General features: G+C 37.8%; 1 protein-coding gene across 3 annotated transcripts in view; it reads right to left on the bottom strand.

Moving 5' to 3' along the window:
• Positions 1-26,147, bottom strand: part of LOC103135365 (netrin receptor UNC5C-like) — a 186,542-nt gene that overhangs the window by 17,116 nt on the left and 143,279 nt on the right. For 2 of the 3 annotated variants that reach the window (XM_007548028.2, XM_007548025.2), the window contains exons 5-12: positions 24,097-24,277; positions 21,715-21,882; positions 21,398-21,562; positions 15,014-15,070; positions 6,377-6,568; positions 2,156-2,373; positions 1,463-1,598; positions 903-990 (exon numbers count right to left, since the gene is read on the bottom strand). In XM_007548028.2, the coding sequence (XP_007548090.1) occupies positions 903-990; positions 1,463-1,598; positions 2,156-2,373; positions 6,377-6,568; positions 15,014-15,070; positions 21,398-21,562; positions 21,715-21,882; positions 24,097-24,277 (1,205 nt within the window). The remainder of the gene's footprint in view (positions 1-902; positions 991-1,462; positions 1,599-2,155; positions 2,374-6,376; positions 6,569-15,013; positions 15,071-21,397; positions 21,563-21,714; positions 21,883-24,096; positions 24,278-26,147) is intronic. The other variant, XM_007548026.2, reaches the window with a different exon arrangement.

Genomic DNA, 26,147 nt, shown 5'->3' with positions numbered 1-26,147 from the left:
GCGTAAGCAGTTATTGACAGCACGACTCAATTTTTGTCAACCAGAGCCGGTGTTTTTAGTCTTGGTTTAAGAAAGTCTGCAGTGCAACCAACGTGTGCAGTCAGTTTCACAAAAATGGAAGTAAACATACTGAAATCTTCCCACTTGTCTCTTGTACACTACAAAGGGTTCAAACTCAAACATATACACGATTTGGGAGTAAAGGATTATAGTACAAGTAATAGGATTACAGTAATACCCAAACTAGCCATTAATCTTAGTTAATGTGCAAAAACAGATATTGCAGTGTTTACTTTTAAAAGCCTCATGTTTGTCTTTTGGGCCCAAAATACCACATGAAACAAATGCAAATCGGACTTAGTCAGTCTAAGTTTTACATATTTGGAAATACTGAATGTGAAGTGCCTCACATTTAACCATATAATTGGCTTTACATTTAAGAAAATGCTAATAAGGATTATTGCAATGAATTACAATAGAGATCAAGACATTAACTAGTTCATCATTAATGTGTCAGATATGCTGATCTTAATTTCACATCTGGAATTAGTAGTTGTTTGATGGTATCAGATGAAGTCTGCTGAATAAATTACAACAGGGCGTACTGTATGTAAACATACTACAAATAAATTACATACACATATCCTGCCATTACAAATAACTTCATAACTTAACACATAACATGTTTTTTTGTCTCCTTAACTCATGCTACATTGGAGAAAACTTCAATATAAGCAACGTACACATGTAGTATGAAACAGGGAGAAATAGTAGAAATGACTCCTTAAGAATAAATGATACTAAAATCCAGGGAAGATATAAATATCCAACAAAGAAGGTGCAAAATTTGATACGAGAAAGAAGGTTTCTTGTTCAAACTTAAACAGCAATGCTAAACTTACCTTAAGCTGTCCTTTCTGTGCACAGTCACATGCATCTCATACACTCTGCCCGGTGGGACGGCACCTGCTGGCACCAACAAGCTTACACCTGCAGAAGGGCGGATAAGTAGGGCAACACAGACAAAGGCAAAAATAAGTTTCCTTACAGTTATTAATTTACAGATGAACAACTGAATAGTCGAATGCACAACCAGTTCCCATTTTGTCACCCTGGTACATTTTGTTAATGTTTTTCAAGTACCGTATAAAATGTGCAGATTGCCATCTTCTAAAGTACGTTATGGAGGTGTTCTAGTCATTTAACTCAAATCCTTAATTTTAAATCTATTTTTTAAATAAATAAAGAAAAGGACAAACTGACTTTTTCATATATATTGATGTGTTGATACAAATCAGAATTTCTTGTTGAAAAATGTTTACTTTGTTACTTTTCTCAGTGGTCATTTAAAAGGCCTAAATAAAATCTTGAGCCTTTAAATCTTGGTAAATGACATGAAATTTTAAAGGACATAATATAAAATCAATGCTTAAGCACTGAAATGTGCTTGAACAGCGTTAACCTGAGTTGGGTACGATGAGGTGTCCTCCCTGACTATTGAAGGATCCGTGAGCAGTGCAGGAGGGATCTCTTGTCCGGGCTAAACTCTGGCTGCGAATGTTTAAGCTGTCACTGTTATCCAACAGAGACTGAGTAACCTAGGGATAAAAACAGAATCAGAATCAGAATGCCTTTATCGCCATTGTACAGAAGCACAGCAGAGTTTCATTTCAGCACAACTTGCCCAAGGATAATAGTAAGAATTAGGAAGAAAGAGGCTCAAGATGCGTTATAACCCGACACGCCCTGAGTGCTGCAGCAAATAGCTCTGGTCTTTGCCTCATATGAGGCAGGTTCACTTACAGATACAGATGAGTTTAAAAACCAAAAATGGCCATTAGACTGAATGAGAACTCTTGTACTGCCTCGGGTCAGGACCTGTGATGAATCTGATTGGTTCCATCTCTGTTTGGGACAACTGGCTCTATTGTGGTTGCAATGTAGTTTTTAGGGCAGAGAGAAGAAACTAGGGCACTGAGATGTATGTAAACTAACAGTGTTCGCTTTGTCTTTGACCTGAAATACCTACATTTTCAAATCCTCTTTTATTATGTGCTGTTATAGCAAAGAGATTAACACAAAACATCGGGGTGAGAGAAGATCACTTTAAGATGGAAGATCCCGCCTCTGTTAGTGGCTGCACTTGGAACATTACCTTAGGAGACAATTTTGAAGTGAAGTCCCCACCGAGGTCATCTGGTGGTGTGACCAGACCTGATGAATTGTAGACTTTGATCTTCAGGTTAGGAAGAGGATCCAGGAGGGGGGAGTTGGTCATCGGGATTTTATCAGACACATCGTGAAGCGCATAAACTGGGCCACGATACATAGCAGCTGCATTTGTCAGATCTGGAGGGGCAGTCAGTAGGTCAGCTGAAAGGACATATCAGAAAGGTTGCATGAGAACATTTCATTTTATTAATACTTTAAAAGAAAGAAGAACCAACATGGCACCAAAGTCAGAGCTACAGAAAATACCATCTGAGGACAGTGAAGGGTGGCTGCCGATAAGGTGTTTTATTGGTATTATAGTGTGTCAAAACAGGCAAGATTTGGATTGAAAATGGGAATACCTGCTTGTCATACCTGCTCTGTCCTCTCAAACTACAAATGAGAGGATATTTGTAGTTTGGGACTGTATAAGTCAAACTCAACTGAACTGAGTTTAACTAGCTTTGAGGGAAGAAACCTAACATAGCCCACTTTCTACATGTGTCTCTCTGTTTTTAAAGAACCATATATCTGTTTTTGACAAAGACTGACAAAGTGTATGGATACTAGAAAATATCCAGGCCCAGAAGTCAGCACTTTTTGTTCTGTTCTGTAAATATAGCTATTCAAGTTTGAGTTATGTAACTTGCACTGGAGCTATATTACAACAGTATCCGTGAACTGTTGAAAGATGAGGTCCTCTTTTAATAATGACCTGACTTAAAGCCTCACATCTCCACGGCCCTGGGCTTAGGTCTTAGTCTGAGTGTCACTCTGGATGTCTGTCAAAGAGGGCTGATCTACAGAAACAAAGGAAGAGACAACTTTCCCAAGGTTAACCTTTCATCAAAGGATACGCAAGACTTCTTTTGATTTACTTCAATCGCCAAGTTGCACAAAAAAAGTTTATAATTTAGAGCAGCTTGTAATTTGTTCGCTCCATTACCTCACAGATGATGCAGAGCAGCCTCATCTAATAATACGCAGACTGTCTATGAAGGCAGGAGGCCTATCCATAATTAAAATCCTCACAACTTACTAAATTTTGCTTTGATCACAGAAGGCCAGTTACCCACTGAGAACAAATCCAGCTTTGTTCACACCAGGTTAATTTTTTTTTGGTGCATAGCACCTGAAATCCTGCTGTTCCCTCCAAGAGACCCTCAAATTCTATTTTAAAGTCACTCATCATGACCTCCCTTTCTCACAGTCTCACACACACACACGCACACACACACGCACCTGTCAGCTATCAGCCCTCTACTTACTTTACCTCCATGCTGTTTACCCTTAAAGCCAATGGGTATTCCTGCCAAATAATCCCTGCTGAAATTTAATTAACAAGTGGAGGAAAACCACAGAGAGAAGGAGAGAGAGACATTCGAGGAGATAATGCTTCATTATTAGCAATCAGAAGTCGTCCCTCAGCGCAGAGTGACAAGCATCTCAATGTTTCACAGATAAAATGTGGCCCTGTCTCTACGTAAGACATTCGGCATGGAACGCATACATTTATTTATAACTTGCCGTTTGTTTTTGCTCCTGCTCTGACCTCACTTTCTCGTTTCCATTGTAAACTGTGAGTGAAAGTCCAATCATCAAGGCACGAGTTGCTATACAAACACAAACATTGGATCATTTCCAAATGGTGCTGAGGAGTTTACAGGGATTAGCTTTGAATAAAAAGTCTTTAAAAGCCAACAAATAAACAAAAACCTTAGTGATTCAAAACGGGAGACTAGAGCTGCCACAAATGATGTAAAATTTTATTTTAATTCATTAGAGTTGATGAAGGCCAAAACCTTTGTGTCGTTAAAAAAAAAATACAATCATGCATACTGTTGCAAAATTATTATTTTTAACACAGGAATGTCAGCTAACTGAAAACTCTGTTGACATACTTTAGATTATACTCAGTATTGAGTCAGGGCTCCTTTTGCACGAATTACTGCACCAATTCAATATTGCTTAGAGGAGACCACGCTGTCTCTCTGCTGAGGTGTTAACGAAGCCCAGGCTATTTTAGTAGCAGTCATCTGCATTGTTGGATCTGTCATCTACCATCTTATTCTTGACAGTATCCCGTTTATTCTCTATGTGATTTAGGTCAGGTGAGTTTCTAGGCCAATCAAATATAGCAATATAATGGTCATAAAAACAGTTATTGGTACTTTTGGCAGAGTGGACATGTGCCAAGTCCTGATGGAAAATAATATTAGGATCTCTATGAAGCCTGGCATCAGAGGGGACGGCAATGTGGTCTAGAGTTTCATACAGGACAGTCGTTATAACTTTAGACTTGATACATCGCAGTTGAACAAAAGCAGCAGATGACCGTAGTGCTCTCCATTTCAGTGAACCTCAATCAACTCACCACCTCCCCACACTCTTCCACCAGACTCAGGGACCCTTATTTCCAGATTAAATGCAAAATTTACTTTTATATGAAAATAGGACTTTGGCGTGCAGTGGCTTTTCCATTTAGCCCAGATAAGATGCTTCTAAAGTTGTCTCTGGGAGTGGCTTAAGTCAAAGAATGTGAAAGGTCTGGCTCATGTCCTGGATAAGTTTGCATATGATTCTGACTGGCAGACCACACAGTTCATGTGCCTGCAGCAATCTGTCAGACAGTGTTGTCAGCAGCACAGGAGCTCCACAAGGGACTGTCCTCTCTCCCTTCCTCTTCTTCCATATTCTATTCTATTCTATTCTATTCTATTCTATTCTATTCTATTCTATTCTATTCTGGCTCATGAAAAACTGGCTGAGCTCCCACACATTATAAGTCAAACTTAGATCTTGTTATCTTCTTACTTTCCACACATTTAAATGCCGTTGTTAAGCATCAGGACTTTTCATGGTATCCGGGCATTTTTTTTGTACTATTCAGTGAATGGTAATGTAGAATTTAAATTACTTGTGAACTCTGGTACCCCGTGAAATAACTTGATTAATTCAATTCAAGCTGAGGTTGAATTGAAGAAAAATATTTATTTCAGATTTGTGGGGGTGTAGAAGTGCCTTCTACCAGTCATTTGCATGGATGCACCTTTGACTATGCAAAGTCAGTATTGTTTTATCATTTCAATTTGTGCATAATTTATCTTCTGCTGAAAAATAGCAGCAAATCAAATACAATAAGTTTAAGAACCTACATTGACTGATATCTGCTGTTCATGAATTTAATCTGTTTAATATTTGAATATGCAAACATGCAAAGAGGAAGAAATGATAGCATGCACACCCGAGTCTAAAATATAGCTCAATTTAAACAGAAAGACATTCATCACTGTGATTGTGATGATAAAAAAGTAGAGACGTAACCTATAAAGCCTAAGACCCGAGACCAGAATGAAAAGACGAATGCGGATGAAAAGGAAATTTGATTGTACTAAAAGTACAGATGGGAAGGAACGAGGGGAAAAAACAGAGAGTGAGGAATAACACACGGAGAGAGAGAGGAACAGAGGATCTCCTTTGATGGATTAGAGCAGTCTCTGGAAGAGATAGATTAATCCAAACCATCAGAGACTGACAGCATTATGGGGAAAAAAAGAAAATAAATGAGACTGGCATGAAGGCCTTAAAGAGGATGTGACAGGTACAATCATTTGCATGAAAACAACATCACATCTGCCATTAGCCAAGCCATCATTTAGCTGTGTATAGTCCACAAAATATTATTATGCTTAACAGTTGTTTAAATCTAACTTCAAGTGCACAAGGAGATAGCTCACTAGATCATTATGAAAAACAAAAAATAAGCAAATATGCAAAGCAAGTATGTGAGGAAACTTTAGCAGCAACACTTTGAATCTGTATGAATTTACTAGTTTCTCACATCGTGTGGGATTTAGGCAAACTCTGCATTATATTTAGGACCCACAGCAGCATTTTTATCAAGGTAAGGTCTAGACTTTAACAGGGACAGTTTCCACACAATGATTCGTTTTTTTGTGCCAAAGACTCGCTGCTGTTCTTTGGGCAATTATCCTGTCCTTAACTCAATTTTTGAGCCAAGCTTCCAACTGTCAGACAGCAGTTGACAGTTGTGTAACATTTGACTTAGAAGACATTGGCATACAGATCAGTTCCTGGTACTCTCCATGACCTCATTTTGAACAGCATATTCCTAGGTGAAACGCTAATGCGATGCATACATTACCTGATCTGGCTGTCTTTATATTAACGGACTGGAAGCCTCCGTTCAGTGCCGAAGTGTCAATGATGTCCGAGTCAAAGTCACGGTGCGTCTTGCGATATACAAAGAGCGCCACGATAGCAGAGATGAACAGGCACATAATCACAGCGATGACAATACCCACATAGAGAGCCACATCGTCTGTACTCGGGGCAGCTAGAGGAAACCAAAAGAGACACACCACATGTTAGACTTCCTTACTGTGAACTGGAGGCAAAAACATTCTGAAGAGGAAAGCAATGAGTGAAATAAAAGGATCCAGGGATATACAGCAATGCTGTAGAAGAGTAAAGTAAAACTAGGAATACTTTTGAAGGCTTTCAGGCATTCTTAATGTTTACATCCCCTTCACGCTATCATTGAAACGCAGAGGACAACCGCTATAGGTTCCATTTCAAATGAAATGTTCAAGTCGCCCTCCAGCTGGTTTTATATGGTAATTTGTCTAGACAGAGATACAGAGAGATACAGAAACCTTTCATTAAAAAAAGAGTGGCTTGGAATCTTAAAACTTAATAGGGTTGTTAATTATTTTACAAGAGTCCCAACATCCTTTTTCAATTTGGCTGGCACTTTAATGGTGTTTCACTGAAAAAGTAATTCGTGAGTCATGTTTTAGAACAGAGGAAGGGACAGAAATTTTAAATTTTGAATAACGTGGAATGGAAAACGCATAACCCAACGCTTAGAGGAAGAACGAATAAGGAAAAGAAAGGATTAAAGGGGTCCGGTTAGGAGAGCAAAGGATAAAGATGCGGAAATAATTGGAGAAAGTATGCTGCACTCAGAAAAAGGTCTTAAAATAAAGCACAAGAGCAGATGAGGAGTGAACATACAAAAATAGAACAAGCTGGCAGACAGGTTGGTGAATAAGATAAGAAATGAGTGGATAAAATGCAGAGCGGCGATTAAGAAAAAAAAAAAATAAGTGGAGCTCAATAAATCCTGAGTGGAAGAGAGAGAGAAAAATAAATCCTACATATTTAACATTAACATTATTGGAGTCTTACACTTTAAGCAAAAGGTTCATAATCATGTCCTCTACAGCTCGTGGGAGGGGATTTGTGTGCCGCTATTAAGACGACGGAAAAGTATAGGAAACTCCTTTTAATCCACCCTTAAAGTTGAGTAGCAGATAAAAGGCTTTTAGCAACAAACAGCCCAAGTTATTTGCTGAAGGATTTGTTGTTGTCACACCAAAGCAAGTTCACAAAGCATGAACTTGATTATGCATGAGTGAACCCTTTGATGAGGCGCACAAGTATGATACACACAGAGACTTAAGAGTGTTGGTTAGTCATTTACCACTTGAGGGAGCTGTGAACCACTCTGACCGTCTCTGGGGGCCGTGCGGGTCATGCATAGCCTTCATTTACGCTGCTTCTCAAGGAAGGACAAAGTCAAATCTGAGATGGCGATAATCTAATGTATGAGATTATCACCGTCTCTTTTTGGATGCTTACTGATAAATGGCTTTGAATGAGAAGCATGTATAACAGCTAGATGTTGAAAATTAAGTTTTACTATCCACGATATCGTATGGGTACATGCTGGACAGGTCGCATTTCTTCACAGGGTTACACAGACACACAGGACAAAAACTCATGCAAACACTCCCTGTGATATCCCACCAATGGGAATGTTAGAGTAAACTATTAGCGCAATATGAATGTTTTTGTACAGTGGGAGAAATACAGTTTTTCTAAGAGATCTCACACATGCATTGGGAGACCAAAACCATCAAGGAAACACCCTCACTTTTGTCAGACTGCTTCAGGGCAGCTGTGGCTACAATCCAGTAGCTTGCCATCATGAGTGTGTGAGTGTGCCCTTTGAGATGTCAATTTGATATAAATATTATAAATAAAATTACATTTTATCATATAATTAAACTGAATTAAATTTATTAAGATAACATGCATGAAGAATTACGAAAATATAAACTACTGTCTAATATTTAACTGTGTAAATTAAATGCATGACGCACATACACATTTTAAATACCTAACTTAATTAGAAATCTTCATATCCAGTCACCAATTATCTTCCAGTTCTCTTTGCTGTGAGGTCTTGGATTCCTCAACTGCAGCTGCATAAAGCTGTCCTATTATCAAAGTCCCTTCATCTGGCAGTAGGGAATAGAACTGCATAATCCTCTTAGGCCTCCAGTTTTTGATCTTAATTATAATAATCACCATCTCCTTATGGAATCTTTGTCATAATCCCACATTAACTTAAAGGTGCATAACTTTATAGCACACACAATATATGCCAGCTATAGGAAATACATATTTCCTCTCAAGCAAATTTTCCATTGAACGATTTGGCAAACTTCTGTCTGTTTCCATATATTTGGTTTGGAGATGAATAAAAAAGGCGTCCCATGTGGGCTCCTACCTGCATGAGTAAACTACCTACAACTGCAAGAAATATATTTATTTAATGTTCATTTTGCTTTACATTGTCTCCCTTCCTTTTATTTTAATCTTTGGTGCATTTCTTCTGTTGCTTTAAACTTACAGGTAAACAATACAACATAAACTAACCTATGGCATCTGTAAATGGTGCACAGCAAAAAACAATATTGCATGGGTCATTTTCTCATATTGATCTCATTACTTCTTAGTAATATCTTACTGAGCAGCTCACATGCCATGCAAAAAAGCTACAATGTTTCTGTGAATCATATTGAAATATCTCAGTGATTGTGTAATGTAGCAGGGTTAATATAAAACAATAAAATGTTATTTAATTTAATTCAATTTGGTGATACAAGGAGATTTTTGGTCATCTCACTGGGTGCTGGACTCATGCCTTCATCTATTATTTGAAAACCTAGGCATTATTTGATAAGTACTTTTGAATAACTAAGACTGAACAGTATTGGTTATTTTGTCAAAAGAGTGCTGCCCCGACTTGGTCATTTTTTTTTTTAGAAAACTTACTAGTTTATAATTAATTGTTTTAGACAACTGTTATAATTATTAATAGACAAAACCTGACTCCTGTAAAAGCACAACACTGTCATTGTGTGGCCTACTGACCCAAAGTGAGAGACCGTTTAAAGGCTCAGGAAACCTTTGCAGAAATTTAGAGGTAATTAGCTCATTAGGGTATGACACCATGAGTTTCCTTAATGACCTTTTTCACTTTATTCTAATTTTCTGACACACTGAATTTTTTTTTTTTTTTTGGGTTGGTAGAGCTGTTGCCTTGCAGCAAGAAGGTTCTGGGTTCAATTCCCAGCCCTGGTCTTTCTGCATGGAGTTTGCATGTTCTCCCTGAGCATGCATGGGTTTTCTCCAGGTTCTCTGGTTTCCTCCCACAGTCCAAAAACATGTCAGGTTAATTGGCCTCTCCAAATTGCCCTTAGGTGTGAATGTGAGTGTGTGTATGCATGGTTGTTTGCCTCTGTGTTGCCCTGTGACAGACTGGCAACCTGTCCAGGGTGTACCCCACCTCCCACCCGGAACGTTAGCTGGAACCCTCCCAACCCCACTGAGGGACAAGGGTGTAAAGAAAATGGATGGATCAGTCTCTGCAAGCCATAATAATCAAAATAGCAAGTATGTACTGGTATGTAGCAAGACTTTGTGTTTTAAAAATGTGATCCATTTCAGACTCACACGATGCATGATTTTTGTTTTGCCAACATTTGCAAAAAGTTACAAATCAATGGAACAGAACCTGAAGGGCTTAAAATTAAACAGTGTTGACTTTTACAAAGAAAGGCTTGTGGGTTGATGAGACATGTCATTTCTTTCGCAGAGATAATCAGTTTTACTAATAACAGTTTTACTCAATACTCCTCAGTGAGAAGGCTAAGCATTGCCTTTGTGTCTTATTAGAGCTCAATGAATTCTAATATTTTCCGTTTCACCAGCGCTGGTGCAGTCAGCGCAGGTAAATAAGTTACTGTCACAATGATTTGTGATAGAATGAAATGTCTGGCTGTTAGCAATTTACCTTATCTTGTAAAAATATCCTGAAATCAGGAATAGTATAACTGTTCCTGTGTGTATGTGAGGAACCGCTGTCTGTATATTCATATATTCACAGACCAGAGCGCGTAAGAATTTGCAAAAAGGATATGCTCTCTTTCACACGCACTTGATTACACACACGGGCTATGAAAGCAGAAGCCCCCAGCTCACCCTCTCAGTTAGTAGCAATCACTATCTATCGATTGTCTGAGCTTTTTGTCATTCTCTGAGTCTGTTCAATCTACCACGGAGAGGATTTAAACAGGGGGGGGCAAGGATAACTCAGATTAGCTCGTTTCTATCTTCTATGTGATTCACATCCAGAACTGCAGAACTGCGGACAATCACTATCTGACTCTCATTCAACTGGCTTTTTAATCTTCTTTTGGCGCAAACATGCAAGCACCATCCAAACAAGCATCTCTGGTAGGCGTATCTACCTATAAAGTGACTAATAGGGTTAAATTCAAAACAGAGTACGCAAGAACACAAACATTTGGAAATGTATCTGTATTTACCTTACATGGTGAATTTTGGGGGAATATGTCAATACCAAGCAATAATTGTCAATCAACTGCAACCTGAGTTCATATTTACAGTGCATCCGGAAAGTATTCACAGTGCTTCAGTAATCCACATTTTGCTTTGTTACAGCCTTGTTCCAAATTGGATTAAATTAATCCCTTTCCTCAAAATTCCACACACAAGAACCCCGTGATGACAATGTGAAAAAACACTGCTACCAATACCACACTTTACTGTAGGGATGGTATTGGCCTGGTGAGGAGCTGTTCCTGATTTTCTCCAAACATGAAACCAGGCATTTACGTCAAAGAGTTCAATGAGACATATACTGATGTCTCATCACATCAGAGAATTTTGTTTCTCATGATCTGATTGTTTTCAACTGCTGCCCACAAACATGAGTTCTAAAATATAAGCCAATTCCCTCTGCTCAATGAATAAAGTTCATCCTCATCAGTTTTTCACCCTATCCGTTTTGATCTAAGATCATTTTCAACTGCCTCAAATTTTTTATTTTTTTTCGAAAACATTAAATACGCAGTCGGATACCGAGGCACATATGCATATATACACACACCGTGGTTAGTTTTTGCAGTGGAAATATTCTATAAAACGCCCCGTGAAAGCACTGACTTCACTTCTGGAAGTGTATGTGAGGAAGGTGCTGTCACAGGAACCTGCTGAGTTCAATGAGACTTCAGTGTGGGAATCAATATTTGGGAATGATCCACAGACCTCCATGTGGTCAAGGTGGTTGTCAAACTGTGGAAGCACCACTGTACTGTTGGAGGGAAAAATACCTTTACAGTTCATGTAGCCTATTAGTGAAGCATTAAAGACATAATGAAGCAATTCAGAATTCATTATAAACAAGAAACCATCAAAATGCAACGTTTTGCTAGAGGTTAATATCAACCTGTCCTTTACTCATACAGTTTATAAATTTGTGATGTACATTCATTCGGTCACTTTCAGTGAGTTTGAAGATGAAAGGGTTGTTGGTGCCAGACAGGCTGATGGTCTGCTTTGTACAGAAACTGCTGATCTGATGAAATTTTCATGAACAAGCATGTCTCTAGTTCATAGCAAAAGATACAAAATAGATAAAATATTCAATAAGCTGCAGTTTTGTGGATGTTGTCTTGGTGTTGACAGAAATGAGAAAGTGATTAAAATCTACATCAGAAGTAGGAAAAAAATAAGAGTGAAAGTCGATTTAAGTGGGTAGAGGGTAGCCAGGTTTTAATGCACTGAGCTTGCAGCTCCATAACCTAGAGTCAGATGTTGCATGCAAGCAGTCCTTGGTGATATTGCACTGGTGGATATTGTAGCGGCTTTAGCTATATACAAGTTATGTGGAAAACCTTCTTTGAAAGTACAATACATCAAACCTTTAAGCAGAACAGCTATGGCAGCAGAAGACCACACCAGGGATGACTGAATTCAGTTCAATTCAAATTCAAAAATACTTTATTGATCCCAAAGGAAAATGAAATCTCTTAAACTAAGACTCCTTAAACTAAGAAAAATAAACTAAGGCTACAATTCACACAAGACCATGAAACATGGACAAGAACAGAATGGAAAACATTGTCTGGTCCTGATTTCAAAATGAATAGTCAAATGGTAAGGAGGAAAATTAGCATAAACATGACAGTGTCAATTCACCCTCTCTTACGCCAGTGGTTGAGACTATAGGAGGTTCTGCAGGATATTTTCTTGGCACAGTTTGTACCTCTTAGTAAGAACTGAGCCTTGTTTAAATCCCGCTCTCTACCTTAATATTGCTGCTAAACTAGTCTATCCCTTTATGACCACAGCGTATTCTTTTTCTGATGGCGACCTGTATCAGGAAAACGAACGTCATACGCTCAAATCATATCAACTGGGTTCTTGAACAGCGAACCTTCAGAGTAACCAAATCTGTTTCTAATTGGTTGTTTTGGGACATAGTGTAATGAAAAAAAAGATTTGCACAATGGATGTTTCCCTTGATAATCTCCAGTAACCATGTGGTGCTATGACACTGATATGAACCAAAAGTTTTGATAAATCTTTCTGAATCTGCATTACAAAGAGTATTCTTAATGGAAAAAGTGGTCCAGCATAGTATAAGCAAGGTATGCCTTACAAAGTGGCCAGTGAGTCTGCTCTATAGTTAGCCTGGTTGCTTGAGTTTGAGAACAAGCTTTGTAAGAGAATAACGGTCCATTCTGAACAATAAATAGAAAACAAAGCTTGCAGTGACTTTCTAAGTTCAGTAAGACTTCACAAGTGGGATCAATATCTGCGATTGATCCACAGACCTTCTTCTGGTCAGGTCAAACTGTGGAAGCACCATAATAAAGTTTCAATCTGGGGAAAAAAACAAAAAAAAACACACACAAAAAAAAAAAAAACTATGGTCTTGTGCAGCACTCCTCTGTAGTAGGAAAGATATAATCAACCACTTAAGATTGCATTATAAATAAAAAAACAAGAATAAAGAAAATCCTTCTGGCATCTTTACTTTTGGATGGTTTCAACTTGCATTCTAAGCATTGAGTGAGACATACTAGAAATATATTTGGGGCCTCAGAAACAAGAAGAGACTTTGCCAAATGTATTGCAGCTGCTGAACTATGGAGAATTATTTGCACTAAGATAAATGTCTAACTAATAAAACTGAAAAGGTAAATGTAATCACAATTACAACACATCATTCTGACGAGAGATGCTTTATATAACAGAAACAGAATGACACACTATTGAATGAGCTGTGCCTGTTTCTGTATTATTTGTATTCTGCATCTATCAGCTCAACACTGTTAATTTTGCAAAACCTTCTATTATAGCGAAACTGTGTCGACAGACAGCTCTTGCAATAACACATTCAAGACACTCAAGGCTTTGAAGATCCAAAAAAATGCTCTTCTCCAATGAGAGCAGTCAGAATGAAAGGCAGAGATCTTTTTCCTCTTGCACCTCTCACTCTCTGTCTTGTTCTCAGTTTGAGGTAATTTTCTCTCATTGTGTCAGAAGGGAGAGACAGGTGATGGAAGGCAGGGAAGACCACTAGAAAAAATACAAAGGGCACCACGAATAGTGGTATCAGGGACAGTTATAGTTAATATATTTTTTAAAATCCTATCAAAATTTCTCACTCTATATGAAACCTATAAAGACAATTTCAAAATTCACAATTTAGACTCGACACCATCATAATCCCTCTAAGAGAGTATCCACGTCCGACATATTTGGTCAGCTTTAAATGAACCAGAGATCTTTTGCCCTCGCAGCGCACATGTAGTACCACCGTTCCAAAATTAGAAATATTACATTGATTCAAACTGGTGCTGCAGTTGTAATAACAGCACAAATGTGCACAAGAGAAATGCAACAAAAACTTCCAAAGTTTGTTTATCTGGGTCTGTGATCTGTTCCACTCTCCTCCTTCCTGTCCAATGGGAGCAATTCTCATCACCAGCATGGCTTTGTTTACAAATAATAGTCCGCTTGCCAAAAAACCAAACCGCACCAAACAACAGGTTGTATTTTAATGCACGGCACTTTGTATCAACTGTGGTTGTTTTAAAGTGCTTTATAAATAAAGTTGGTATGGTATGGTAACAAAAACAAAAAAAAGTCAGCTTTTGGTCCAGACTATAAAAACAGACCAAAGGACTTTCCTGGTGTGACTACACCTTAATATGCTGTAGCTGGACAAATCAAGAGGATATGTGCACACCTGCAGCCATTTCAGTGTATATTATAGACCCATTTTAGCTTAATGCAAAGCTCTTAAACACAACACATCAAAGTTTTGGCTATACTGATGTAAAATTGGAAACTCTGTAAAAAAATAATTAAAAAAATAAATAAATCACAGCTGCAACAAACTTGCATATAGAGATTCAAGCTAACTGGTACTGGATTCATAGCTGAGACAGAAGGAAAGACAGCAGAATTGATTAGCGGAGTATAAGTTTTTAAAATGTAAGTGCAACAATAAAATAAAAACAAAAGGTGACTGCTCACAGAATGAAATGGCTACATGAAGAAAACTAAAATAAAAGAAAGACAAATTATTGTAAAACATAAAACATCAACTTACATGGAATTCCCAAAGCACTCTGTTCTTTGGGCTCAATGGACTTCTGAAACAATGAACCTTGGGACAGGAAAAGAAACGAATGGTGGAATGAGACAAATGAATAAAAAAGGACAACAGAAATAAAGTAAATGAAATCAAATGAAACAAACATGAAAGAACAGAGACATGTAAATGGCAGTATTTCCTGCCATGTCAGTTTAGTTGTCCAAAAATTGATATCCAAAAGGTTTGCAGAAAAGTTTCTTAGACCACAAAATGAAAAAAAAAAAAAGATTCAGAAACCACACATGCAAAACATGGGTTATCTGGAGTGGTCCACTTGGTTGAAGGTTTTTGACAGATTAACTTTTGATGCACTGATGTATGATTGAAGAGTTGGTATATTATTGATATAAAGCTCCATAACAAGACGATGCACTTAAAAGCTTCTTGGCAGAACACCTGACTAAAGAAAACACAGTGATTCAGCACTATAAAGAAAGATATACTGACAAGGTTAAGTGGGGTGATAACCATATACTCTATAAACAAACTGTTACACTTGTAAACTTGACAGGTAGTACGTGCCATTTTATTTTAAATGCTCAGGTGAGGTGGGAAGCTTTAGCCATAATTTTAGATGTCTGCTTTAAGCAGTTTGACTTGTTTTGGTGTGATTACATTGCATTTAAAGATAATTTATATGACAGAAATAGGCCACACTTTGTTACTTTATGACAAAAATCAAAAATAACTGTAAAGACAAAAAAAGTACATATATATATATATATATATATATCAAAGAGGCTTAATCTTTAACTGTGGCATACATTTGTGTTTTACTTCAACACTCCTAAATAGAAACAAATTCAATAAATAGGCTTTAAAAGTCAAATATAATTGGCAAATAGAGTCCAAATGTAAACTGTTTTGTGGTGGCCTCAGAGGTTTCTTTGAAAATAAAAAACCGTGAACAAACAACTTGATGTGGATAAAATAGCACAGCACACAGGTCCAGATTATAGCTGTAAAACAGGTTAAAACAGGATTGTTATGGTTTATAATTGACATAAAGCTGTTTAGGGTTGGTCAACTTGGTTTATATTCCCATAGTGGCTTGTGCTAAATTAACTTTCTGGAGCACCTAAATTTTATTTTGTAATCACCCAGCTGCAGTTGATTTTTACTGCCCTCCATGTATGATTGGCCGAAGTATCCTTTCTTACTTTTGGAAGATCCTCCTGTTGACCAGAATTATTGAAACCTTTTCTGATGGCTCAAAGCTTTACTTGAAACCTGCATCTGCCTCTTGACTGGGTCCTTCAAAACCCCACTTTATGACAGTGGCTTCAACTTCCAAAGCGTTAAACATCCCACAAAGCACTGAATAACCCTAAAATGGAAATGGAAAATAAATCCAAGAATTTATATATTCTACTCCCTCCTTTCACTATGCACAACTGTGAGCCAGTTTAGTTTGAGAATGCAACATGAGGAAATAAATGTGCAGGTTTTGCAAGGATCCATGCAAGCTAAGCAAGCAAAAATATCCTTTATCAGACTTTTTATATAAGAAAACACAAGTAACAGCAAAGATAGGACTCATAATAAAAAAAATGCAATGACTATAAAAAAATGAATTAGTAATTCAAGCAACAAGCTGGGAGGAAGATTTGTTGCTGTAATTTTTGTAAATCAACTGTGCATCCAAAAACCAATAATGAAAACACAGTACTTGTAAAATGAAGCATAGATGATTAAATGACAGCATACACAAGAGAGGTTTAAACAAAGAGACAAGCCCAAATGAGACCAAAGCATTTAAAAAAAAAAAAAAAAGGGAAAAAGTTGCTGTCATGCCATGCAGAAAACATTGCTAAAAGACCGCAATGGGAGGAAACAAAATTGGAATAAGTAGAGCTTTTCAGGAACGGAGATGGATTGTTTGTTGCTGTGCAGTACCTGCTGATAGTTTCGCATGAGAAAAGGAAAACACAATGTATTGTTTCATCCAAATTCAAAAGTTACATAACTGTGAGCATCTCTGGTGATTACTGTGGTTTTAGAGGCTGTGCTGGAGATCAAATTTGTTCTGGTGAAACTGTTGTGCTGCATGTATATTCATGGACAGGAACACAGTTTGGCAGGAAAATGTCATGGTCTCCAGGATGACCTGCTGGAGCTCAGAGTGCATCTCATCCAAGAATTGTGATCAATGTGTCAGATAAAAGTCAACAAGTTAAAACATGAGAGAGAAAACAACTGGTAAAGAAAATCTTGAAGTCAAACACACACGCTCACACACACATGCATACAAGCTCACACGGGGATATCTCTCACATAAACACATCAACACAAAGATAAAAGGATTTGCAGGGCAAAAGTGAGGGCAAATGGATTTCTACCTCACAGAGTTCAAGCATACAACTTTTAGAGGAAGAAGGCAGCAAAAGACGATGGAGCTCACAAATCCGGAGGGGGAGGTGCAGGAGGAGAGGGGAGAGAGAGAGAGAGAAGAAAATGAGGGAGAAGTGCTTCTGAGCACAAAGTCAATTATAGAGCACACTATCTAAAACATTAAATCCCCCACTAAATTGACAGTGCCTTATCAGTTCATTCAAACCCCTAACACTTACAGTTTAACTGGGTATTTTTAACACCAATGGGAAAGGATTGCCGCACATACTGGGAGGTTTTTTTTTTCCTGTCTTTGTAAAGGCTACAATCCAAAAGAACAATCTTTCATAAACTGAATGGATTTATGTCACAAGATTTACCTTATGCCTTTCAAATATACTGTAAATACACTATAAAAACGCTGTGCATGCAGGAACTCCCTCTAATAGCCACAGACAGTGCAGCCCATACATTGAGACAGCATGCTTCATGGATTCCTGTTATTGCTACAAGAAACAGTTGAAACATTAGTGCTGACATAAAACCACAACTGTGCAGTCATTTTAGAGGCAGGAAATCAATCAGGGGAAATGAGCCGAAATCTATACCTCTTTGGGTTTTATGCCAGATTCTGTGACCACATACTTCACAGGTTGCAGGAAATGGATGGATTGGAGACGTGATACGCAATACAGCAGGCTCAGTGTAGGCAAGGGTGCATATACAGTAAATTATGTCAATACTGTGCTAAAGAATATATTTATTTAGGAATAGCATTGCATTATTATTTAAATATATATGTCATGGCATGTTTCCTGATTACATATGGGAGAAAATCCCCTAATGTAGCAGGTGGGGTCATCCCGGCAGACACATAACAGAATGTGGAATAATGGAATTAATAATGGGAAAACTTGGAGAGAAATGAGGAAAATAAGAATGGGAACAAGGACAAAAGCAACAGTACATTCAGCAGCGAGTGAAAGAAACCACAGAGCTTAAATATTATGGAGTGGCTTGCAAGCCAGGTTTGTACAATCAATGAATCCAGTACAGCTGGAGAAGAAATCTAGGCAAGGTACCGAGGGAAGCAGAATAATGGGCACAGGAGAAAACTGAATGGAAACAGCAAAATGATCCAAACACAAGAAAAATCAAAAACACAAACAGTTGTGGATCATGAGTGGAAAGTAAGATAGAAAATCAAAACAGTTATGAAAAACTCACAAGAAGCTTTTCTAGAAGAGAAAGTAGGAGAATGCCCTGTTTGGAGGGCAAATGTATGTAAGCAAGAACCTGCATAGAGATTATGCATGTCAGCCAGAAGGCGAAGCCCTGGGGAACAACGTGGATGTAGGAGGAAGTGTCAACTGTGGACCAGTGAGTCCAACAGGAAGTTCTCAGAGTTGGACCTAGAGACCAGAAGGTTGGAGCTCACATGAAACCCCCTCTCCCCCCCATGAGGGACAACTCAGAACCAGGACAGGTCCACCTGGATGTCCTAGTTAAAGAACTCGACAACAGGAACACGCAGAAAAACTCGAATACCCTTGCAGAACTCAGGAACAGAAACATGAAGTGATGACATACGTGTTGGTGGTTGTGGATGAAACGGCAGCAGCTTGAGGTGAGAAGAAAGCTCAAGAACTTGGACAGGACAATGAGTGGGCTCAGTTGCTTCATGGTGACAAGGTGTGGGTTCAGGTTGTCTGAGGCATCAGAAGCGGACCCTAGCCCCCAGAGCCAGGTGACACACCGGTGCTTTGACAGGAGGAGCAGGACTGTAGGCATTGGCCATGCCCCGTGAATAAAGAGTGGTGGTGATTTGGTGATGATGACCACTATGGTGAGTGTGACACACGGGGTTAGGATGCTGAAACCACAGGAGCAGAGACTTAGGCTCTGATGCTGCTGCCAAACGGTTCAGCTCAGCCACCGAAAGCCCAAGCAGAAACCAAAGAGCAGGCCATGGATGTAACTGTACTGTGGTGCGATTCCAGGTGGAGAAATAGCCATTCTTAAAGCCCAGAAAGTGATAATTCAGTAAAGTCTTGAGAATGACACATACTTTTTATCAGGCTTGCACCAAAAATACTAAAAAAAAAAAAACATGAGACATTTTGACTTCTCTCACTCGGTCCCTTGTTTTACTGGGTTCTTCGGTCATGCTGTTGTTGAGGAGAGCCAAAATGGAAAGAGAGGGAAAACTGTGTGGATTTAATTGGAAAACGTACAGAAAAAACACAAAGAAAATGCATTGGAAATTGTCTTCTTATTGTTGGGTCCCTAAAAGCTGAAAAACTTGCTACATATTTATTTTTAAAAACACTTAAAAATTAGAATAACGGACATTAAATGTAGAATGTTTAGAAAGATGAAGTATTTCTGTTTTCATGTTATTTCTTTTTTATTTCTCACTCTTTCTAACTTCCACACCTTCCTCTCCTACCCTCTTGATATGCCTGTCTGCCAATTATTCTGAGCACATGGAGCAACAGGCACTGCTCCCACAAGTCAACAAAAATAATTGCCTCCACCTTGGAAAAAAACTGCTGCTGTTAAATTGTGCCCATTATGACTCAGCACACATTTTCCCATGCAGGTTTTTAAATTTACTGATGTTGGAAGTGACTAAGTTGTGGATGACAATTCCACATCGTTATTTGTCATTACTTTAATACCAAACCGCTGTTTTTGACTTGAGTAAGGGATGAGAAAGTGGGAAGATTAAACTTAATATTGTCATTCAGAAACCCTCTTGCATTGTTGTTCTATTTGGTGACTCACCTACAGTGAGCAAAGGAGACGCAAGCACACAGTGGGGCAAAAAAGCAAACGACAACTGAAGGGAAGAGCAAGAAGTAAAACGTCTCAGGAAAGAGAAATAAAATCCATTTTGACAATATGTTTATGAGACAGAAAGCAATGGAAAGCTGGTGACTGTAGGAGAAAAGTGAGCAGACACGTGTGCAGGTAATGAGGAAAGAAGGTAGAAGACGTTTGAGAATTAAACAAGAAATGAAGTCTCAACATATGAGAAGGCTACCTCTCCTACAATTAGCACAGAGGAAAAAAAAAGACTGGAATATGGTGGCATTTACAAGTAATATATTTAAAAAGGGAAGATCAGAACATCACTAACCCTCCTGCAGACTTAGCGTGACGCTCAGGAGAGCAGCAAATGTCACAGTAAGACAGTGGGGGAGCGACGAGGGGCTTTCCCGTCAGACCGTCAGTTCCCGAAAACACTGTTATGTGTAGCCACCTGCGTTCCCAATCGTCAACCATCGCATTCAGTTGTATTTGTCCAGTTCTCAAAAAAAAAAAAAAAAGAGAAAACGTCGTAAAACCGCCAGACGGTAAAAAAAATCCAAATGACCCCATCTCTTAAAAATGTGCGAGGTTTAATATTGTTAAAACCGACTGTTCAAACATTACATTTATTTACAACATCACTGTTGTTATCCCTGAGCTGAATTTATGGCCAAAACCAAATCATTTTCCAGTGCAAATATATTCGCTTTATATTCCTACAAAATACTACATCAAATTTGAAGAAACATTTGGAGTTGCAGCACATTCAAACAGGTAGTGTGAAGGATAAAACTGTGACTAAAAACCTGGAGGTCCCCCGCAATCCTAAAAGCAAGTTGGACTTTGGTGCAAAACCAGTAAATGGGGGAGAGTCGAAGAAGCTGGTCAGACGGGATGGAGGAAAGGACATGATGGTTGATTCACTCGGGTTGTCATTTATTAAGCTGGTGTGGCTGAGGCTGTAGTTGGCAGCTGCTGAAGGTAACTAATAAAGCAACTTGCAATCTGACTTAGTTACTTTTAAAATCAAGTAAACAAGTAAGTATTTCATAAAGTAACCAGAAACCAGGTTAGGTTTTGAAGGTAGCTATTTTATAGGCACAGATACTACAAATAAATCAAATTAAATTTTTTTCAAATCATTTTTTTGGTCATGCATCTAGTTTCTTTTGATTATATTTTCGGACAACTTACTTTGCATACAGAGCCCATCGGTACAGTTCTGAGACTGGAGCACCAGGCCCTCACAATCCTTCCCACCATTTTTAGGTGCAGGGTTGTTGCACTCTCTTCTCCTGTACTGAGTGCACTCTGTCCCGCAGGCTGACCACTTACTCCAGTCTGTCCAGACTCCATCCACTATTGATGAATCGAAGGTGAAAGAAGTTAAGCCAGTCATAAGTAAAATAGTGTGGAAAAGAAGGCAAGTGTAATAGATAAACTCTGAGGATGCTGTACAATTTTCCAGATAGGACAACACAGAATCTGATCGAACAAAAATATACAATTACCAGTGCACAGTGTGGTGCAGGGCAGCTTCTGTATGGCCTGTCCGTCACAAGGCAATCCTCCATTAAGAGGAGCAGGGTTGGTGCAGCTTCTGGTTCGTTTCTGGAAGCCTCGTCCACAGCGACTGTTACAAGGGGACCACTCTGTCCATGTTGACCAGCCACCGTTTACTGGAACAAAACAGAACAATCATTTAAATGAGACTCATTATAAGCTGAAAAGTGACATTAGAATGATTATTCTTGATAATCTTGATGACACTGGACAAAATGTGATGTTTGTTGCTTGTTTTATAAATTGGTTATTGCGTTATGTTTTTTGTCAAGTAAAGTACTTTGAACTGACTTTTTGCTAGAATGTGCTTTACAAATAATTGTTTCGTTTGTTAACCAATTATTTGTACACACAAAATTACCTCATTTATTGTGCTTTGGCTTTTTTATGGAAGAACGGGTCACTGACAGGGTTATGTAGATTACCAAAAGACAGAAAAATCTTTGAATCCGGGAAAAACATAACCAAGCAACAAACCTAAAATATTGCTCAGGACAAATAATGAGAAAAGCCTGCATGACTGGAAACAAAATAAAAAGGAGTATATAAAAATACGGTCATTTGTTAACAAATCTAACTTATTCCTTCTTAAAAGTAGTAGCTTATGATAAATAGTGCAAGATTCCAAGAGAAAGAATACACGTGTTCATTTAAGAATGCATAATAATATTTAATGAATTCCCAATCCAATATTCTCATCTTTATTGTTTAATTTTAAAAATAGTTGCAAACATTAAAAATGTTCCAAAATCTTAAAAAAGGATAGACAGTCATGAGGTGGGAGGTCAGACATTTCAAATCAGACATTTGATATTTAATAATCTTATTTTATGTGGACTTCAATTAGATTTAAGTTTTGTGAAGCTTTCTCCATCTCCTACGCATAAAGACTAGCTACTTAACACCTTTTAATTTTTATGCAGCTACTGTCACACAGGTCTTAGCCTATGCTTACATTCACTAAAACAAGAATGTGTACAATCCAATTAAACATTAGGTACGACATAGACCTACTCATTTACTTACTAACATGCTCTATTTATTTTGCCCATTTTATATGTACATGTGAAGACGTAAAAACAATATTTCCTTTCAGACTTTTATTATTTTCTATTCCCACCATTGTGTTTCAAATATTATGTGCCAAGGACAATAAAAAAAATCAGTTACAAGAAAATGAGACAGCCAGAACAACCTGATTCAGATTAAGGCAGAAAGAGCCAGAAAAGAAAGAAAGAAAGAAAGAAAAAAAAAAAGGTTGTCATGTGAAGAGGCAGAGTGGGTCGAGGCTGGAGCTTGGCAACTCTGTTTCTGTTTCGTAAAAAAATGTGCTCATTCCTATTCAAAAGTTCAATTAGAAGCTAAGCTTTTGACTATGTGATTAATTAAGATAGACAAATTATTGCCCGCTATTTTCAATTTTCTTTTTTACTTTAGACCTCTTTATCTTTTATCTATAGCTGTTTCAATTTTTTCCCTCCTTATGTCCCTGTGTTTTTTTTCTATTTCACCTTGTCAACATTGTCAACCAAGCCTATATGGCGGCGAGAAGATTGGACCGCAGATTGAACAATCTATTTCTGTAAGGATACATCAGTGTCAAACCTCTCCATCTCTCGCTGTCTGTATTGAACAGGAACACAAGCTCAGTTATTTTGATTGAAACACTCCAGAATAAAGACAGTGTTACATTTGAGAGAGACATTCTGTATGTGCATGTGCTTATAACTAGTTTTTTTTTTCTTTTCTATATATGTTAGTATTTTTTGTCACCTCAAAACTTCCCCTATTGTCTTATAAAAGACTGGCATGAGCAAGGAATGCTTTTCAGCTCAGAATCGCAAAAGCATCACCTGAAGAACATTGGCTGAAAAACAAACCAACCACATAACCGACCTGTGAAATTCTGGACAGTATAGTATCATTATTTTCTGCATGTTGTTTTTCTGCCTGTGTTACAGGGTAAATTAATATGCAGCACAATTCATTTAGAGCTGAGAGTCTTTGCAGAAAACATGCATTTGGAAAGACCCACTATTTTAATTAAAAATGTGGGTCTGGACAGGAGGGTAATTCTGAGTGGGGTAAGTGGTGTTTAATTGGGTGAGGTTAAAGTTACAGTTGGTTGAGAACATAAGGCTAAATAAAAAAGAAAAATGAATTAGAGAACATGATGTATAAGACATCCTGTTGATGCGAATAAAAGAGAGGTCAATAAAGATTAAAAAAAAAAAGCATTCTAGCCATAAAGCTCTTAAGATAGTGCTAACAATTCTTTAAAACCATTTCTGTGGTCCAAATACAAGATATATGCAAACTTGCAAACTTACCATAAACAATAACGGTGGCTGTCGTACTTCGTCTCTTGGCCACAATGTTCTTAGCTACACATGTGTAGTTGGCTGTGTCAGACAGACGTGCCTGCTTAATGATCAAGTTGTGGTCAATGGTGATATAAAAGTTTCTGTCTTCTGCAGGGTCGATTATTTCTTCATTCTTTAACCACTCCACCTGGGAACCAGAGAAAACAAAAACATCTGTGTGAAGGTTTGAATAAATAAAAACTATAAGTAAAATTGAGTTGATGTGAAAACTTATATATGCCAATGGGGCATATGCCTTTTTGGTTAAAGGACAGTAGCTGAAGTGAAAGCTGTAGCTTAAATAATAAACACCAATATGCATTTTGAAATTGAAGTAATTTTTTTGGGAACGTGCAAGCAAACACTATACAAATGCCCTGTCCTAATTTTAATGCCATCACAAACTGTGAACTGTTGCTACTGGCTGTTGCTTCAGCCTGTTCAAGTTGAGGTAGCTCGCGAATCCAACCACTCTGTTGGAAAAGCCTCATCATCAATTTCTAAAATGCAAAGAGGGGATTTTGATTACCAGCATGCTCCAGGATTCCTCCTAAGAAATCCATTCATTGCCCTACAGGCTCTCAACCAAACCAAGCCGACACAATGGCAGCTTTTGCTTTCGTTAGCAGATTTTCCTGCTTTAAAGTCACCAGCTGAGATGGCAGGTTCACTTTTTGGATTCCCAGAGGTCTCACAGTGAGATACATCAAAAATATTTCCTTTCAGCAATGACTGTCTGCTAACTTACATCACAGCTGCACACTGTAGAAATAGCTTGCTTACTAAATATGGCTAATTCTTGAGCAAACAAAAAAAAATCCTGGTTCTATGCTTTGAAAAACAAAAACAAACAAACAACAACAACAAAACACATTTTATTTTGCCTGAATGCATTGGCTTTAATTTAGACACCATGGCTCCTTACCATAGTTTCCTCAGACTCTATGTATTCACTTTGACAGATAACACATATTTTATGTGGTGTTTAATGCTTCTCTTGCATACTTAAGCTCCCCACATAGTGAAAGTTTCAAAAATAATTAAAACAAGGCGCACTGACAAGACAATAGAGGTGGATGAATTTATCAATTTATTTAATCGCAGTTTCATATGGAATATCATGAAAATAATATAATCTCATTAGAATCAAACTTTTTAAGACATTTAATTTATAACACTAGCCTGTGCAATTATGTAGCCTATGTGATTTTTTTTTTTTTTACTTTAAATTTGCCAACAAAAAATTCACATGCGGAAATGTAATCTTGAAAAAAGTCAAATTCTAATAGGAATTTGACGTTTTTTTATAGCTAAAAAAATACAAACGTCTGTTTCTGTATCAAGTGGACTCTTTCATGTGGAATTCTAAAATTGTGGAGATAAAAAATGCTTTGAACATATGCTTTCACAAGGCACTTTGGATGAAGGGTAAGACAGCAGTAAACTGTTCTATTTATGAGCCTAATCACATTTCCTGAGTGCTGTATTTACTGGTCCAAACCCTCATAAATTCAGCCCATCCAATCTTTATGGTGGGAACATAAACATTCAAGCTGTGCTGTTCAATTCAGACCGTTTAATTTCCTCCCTCTTTCACATTAGGAAATGGAAATTTCGGATGCAGAAAATGTTAATTCTGTGTAATTCTTCACATTTAGTGCCTGCTCAGATTTGGCAGAGACTTATTCTTCTCAGTTATTCCAGTTGCTTCTTTCTCTGATCTGTAAAACTCTGGAAGAACTCTTTGGTCATGAAACCACTGCAGACCAGAACTGTCACTCTAAAGCAGGGGTGTCCAAACTTTTTGCAAAGGGGGCCAGATTTGGTGTGTTAAAAATGTAGGTGGCCTGACCTTGGCGGACGTTCTTTACATAGAACAGCAATATATTTAAACAAATTTCAGCAAGCCATTCTGTGTTTTACATTTGCTTTTTTATTTTAATTTCAGCGATCTTAAGCATGTCTTTTGGTTCATTTGAAACATGCATATCATATGCAATTGAATATTCACTTCACTT

Source organism: Poecilia formosa, unplaced genomic scaffold (assembly GCF_000485575.1).
Source record: "Poecilia formosa unplaced genomic scaffold, Poecilia_formosa-5.1.2 Scaffold25, whole genome shotgun sequence".
NCBI lineage: Eukaryota > Metazoa > Chordata > Actinopteri > Cyprinodontiformes > Poeciliidae > Poecilia > Poecilia formosa.
The sequence above is the reverse complement of the archived record's forward strand: the minus strand, read 5'-3'. Positions and strand labels throughout refer to the sequence as shown.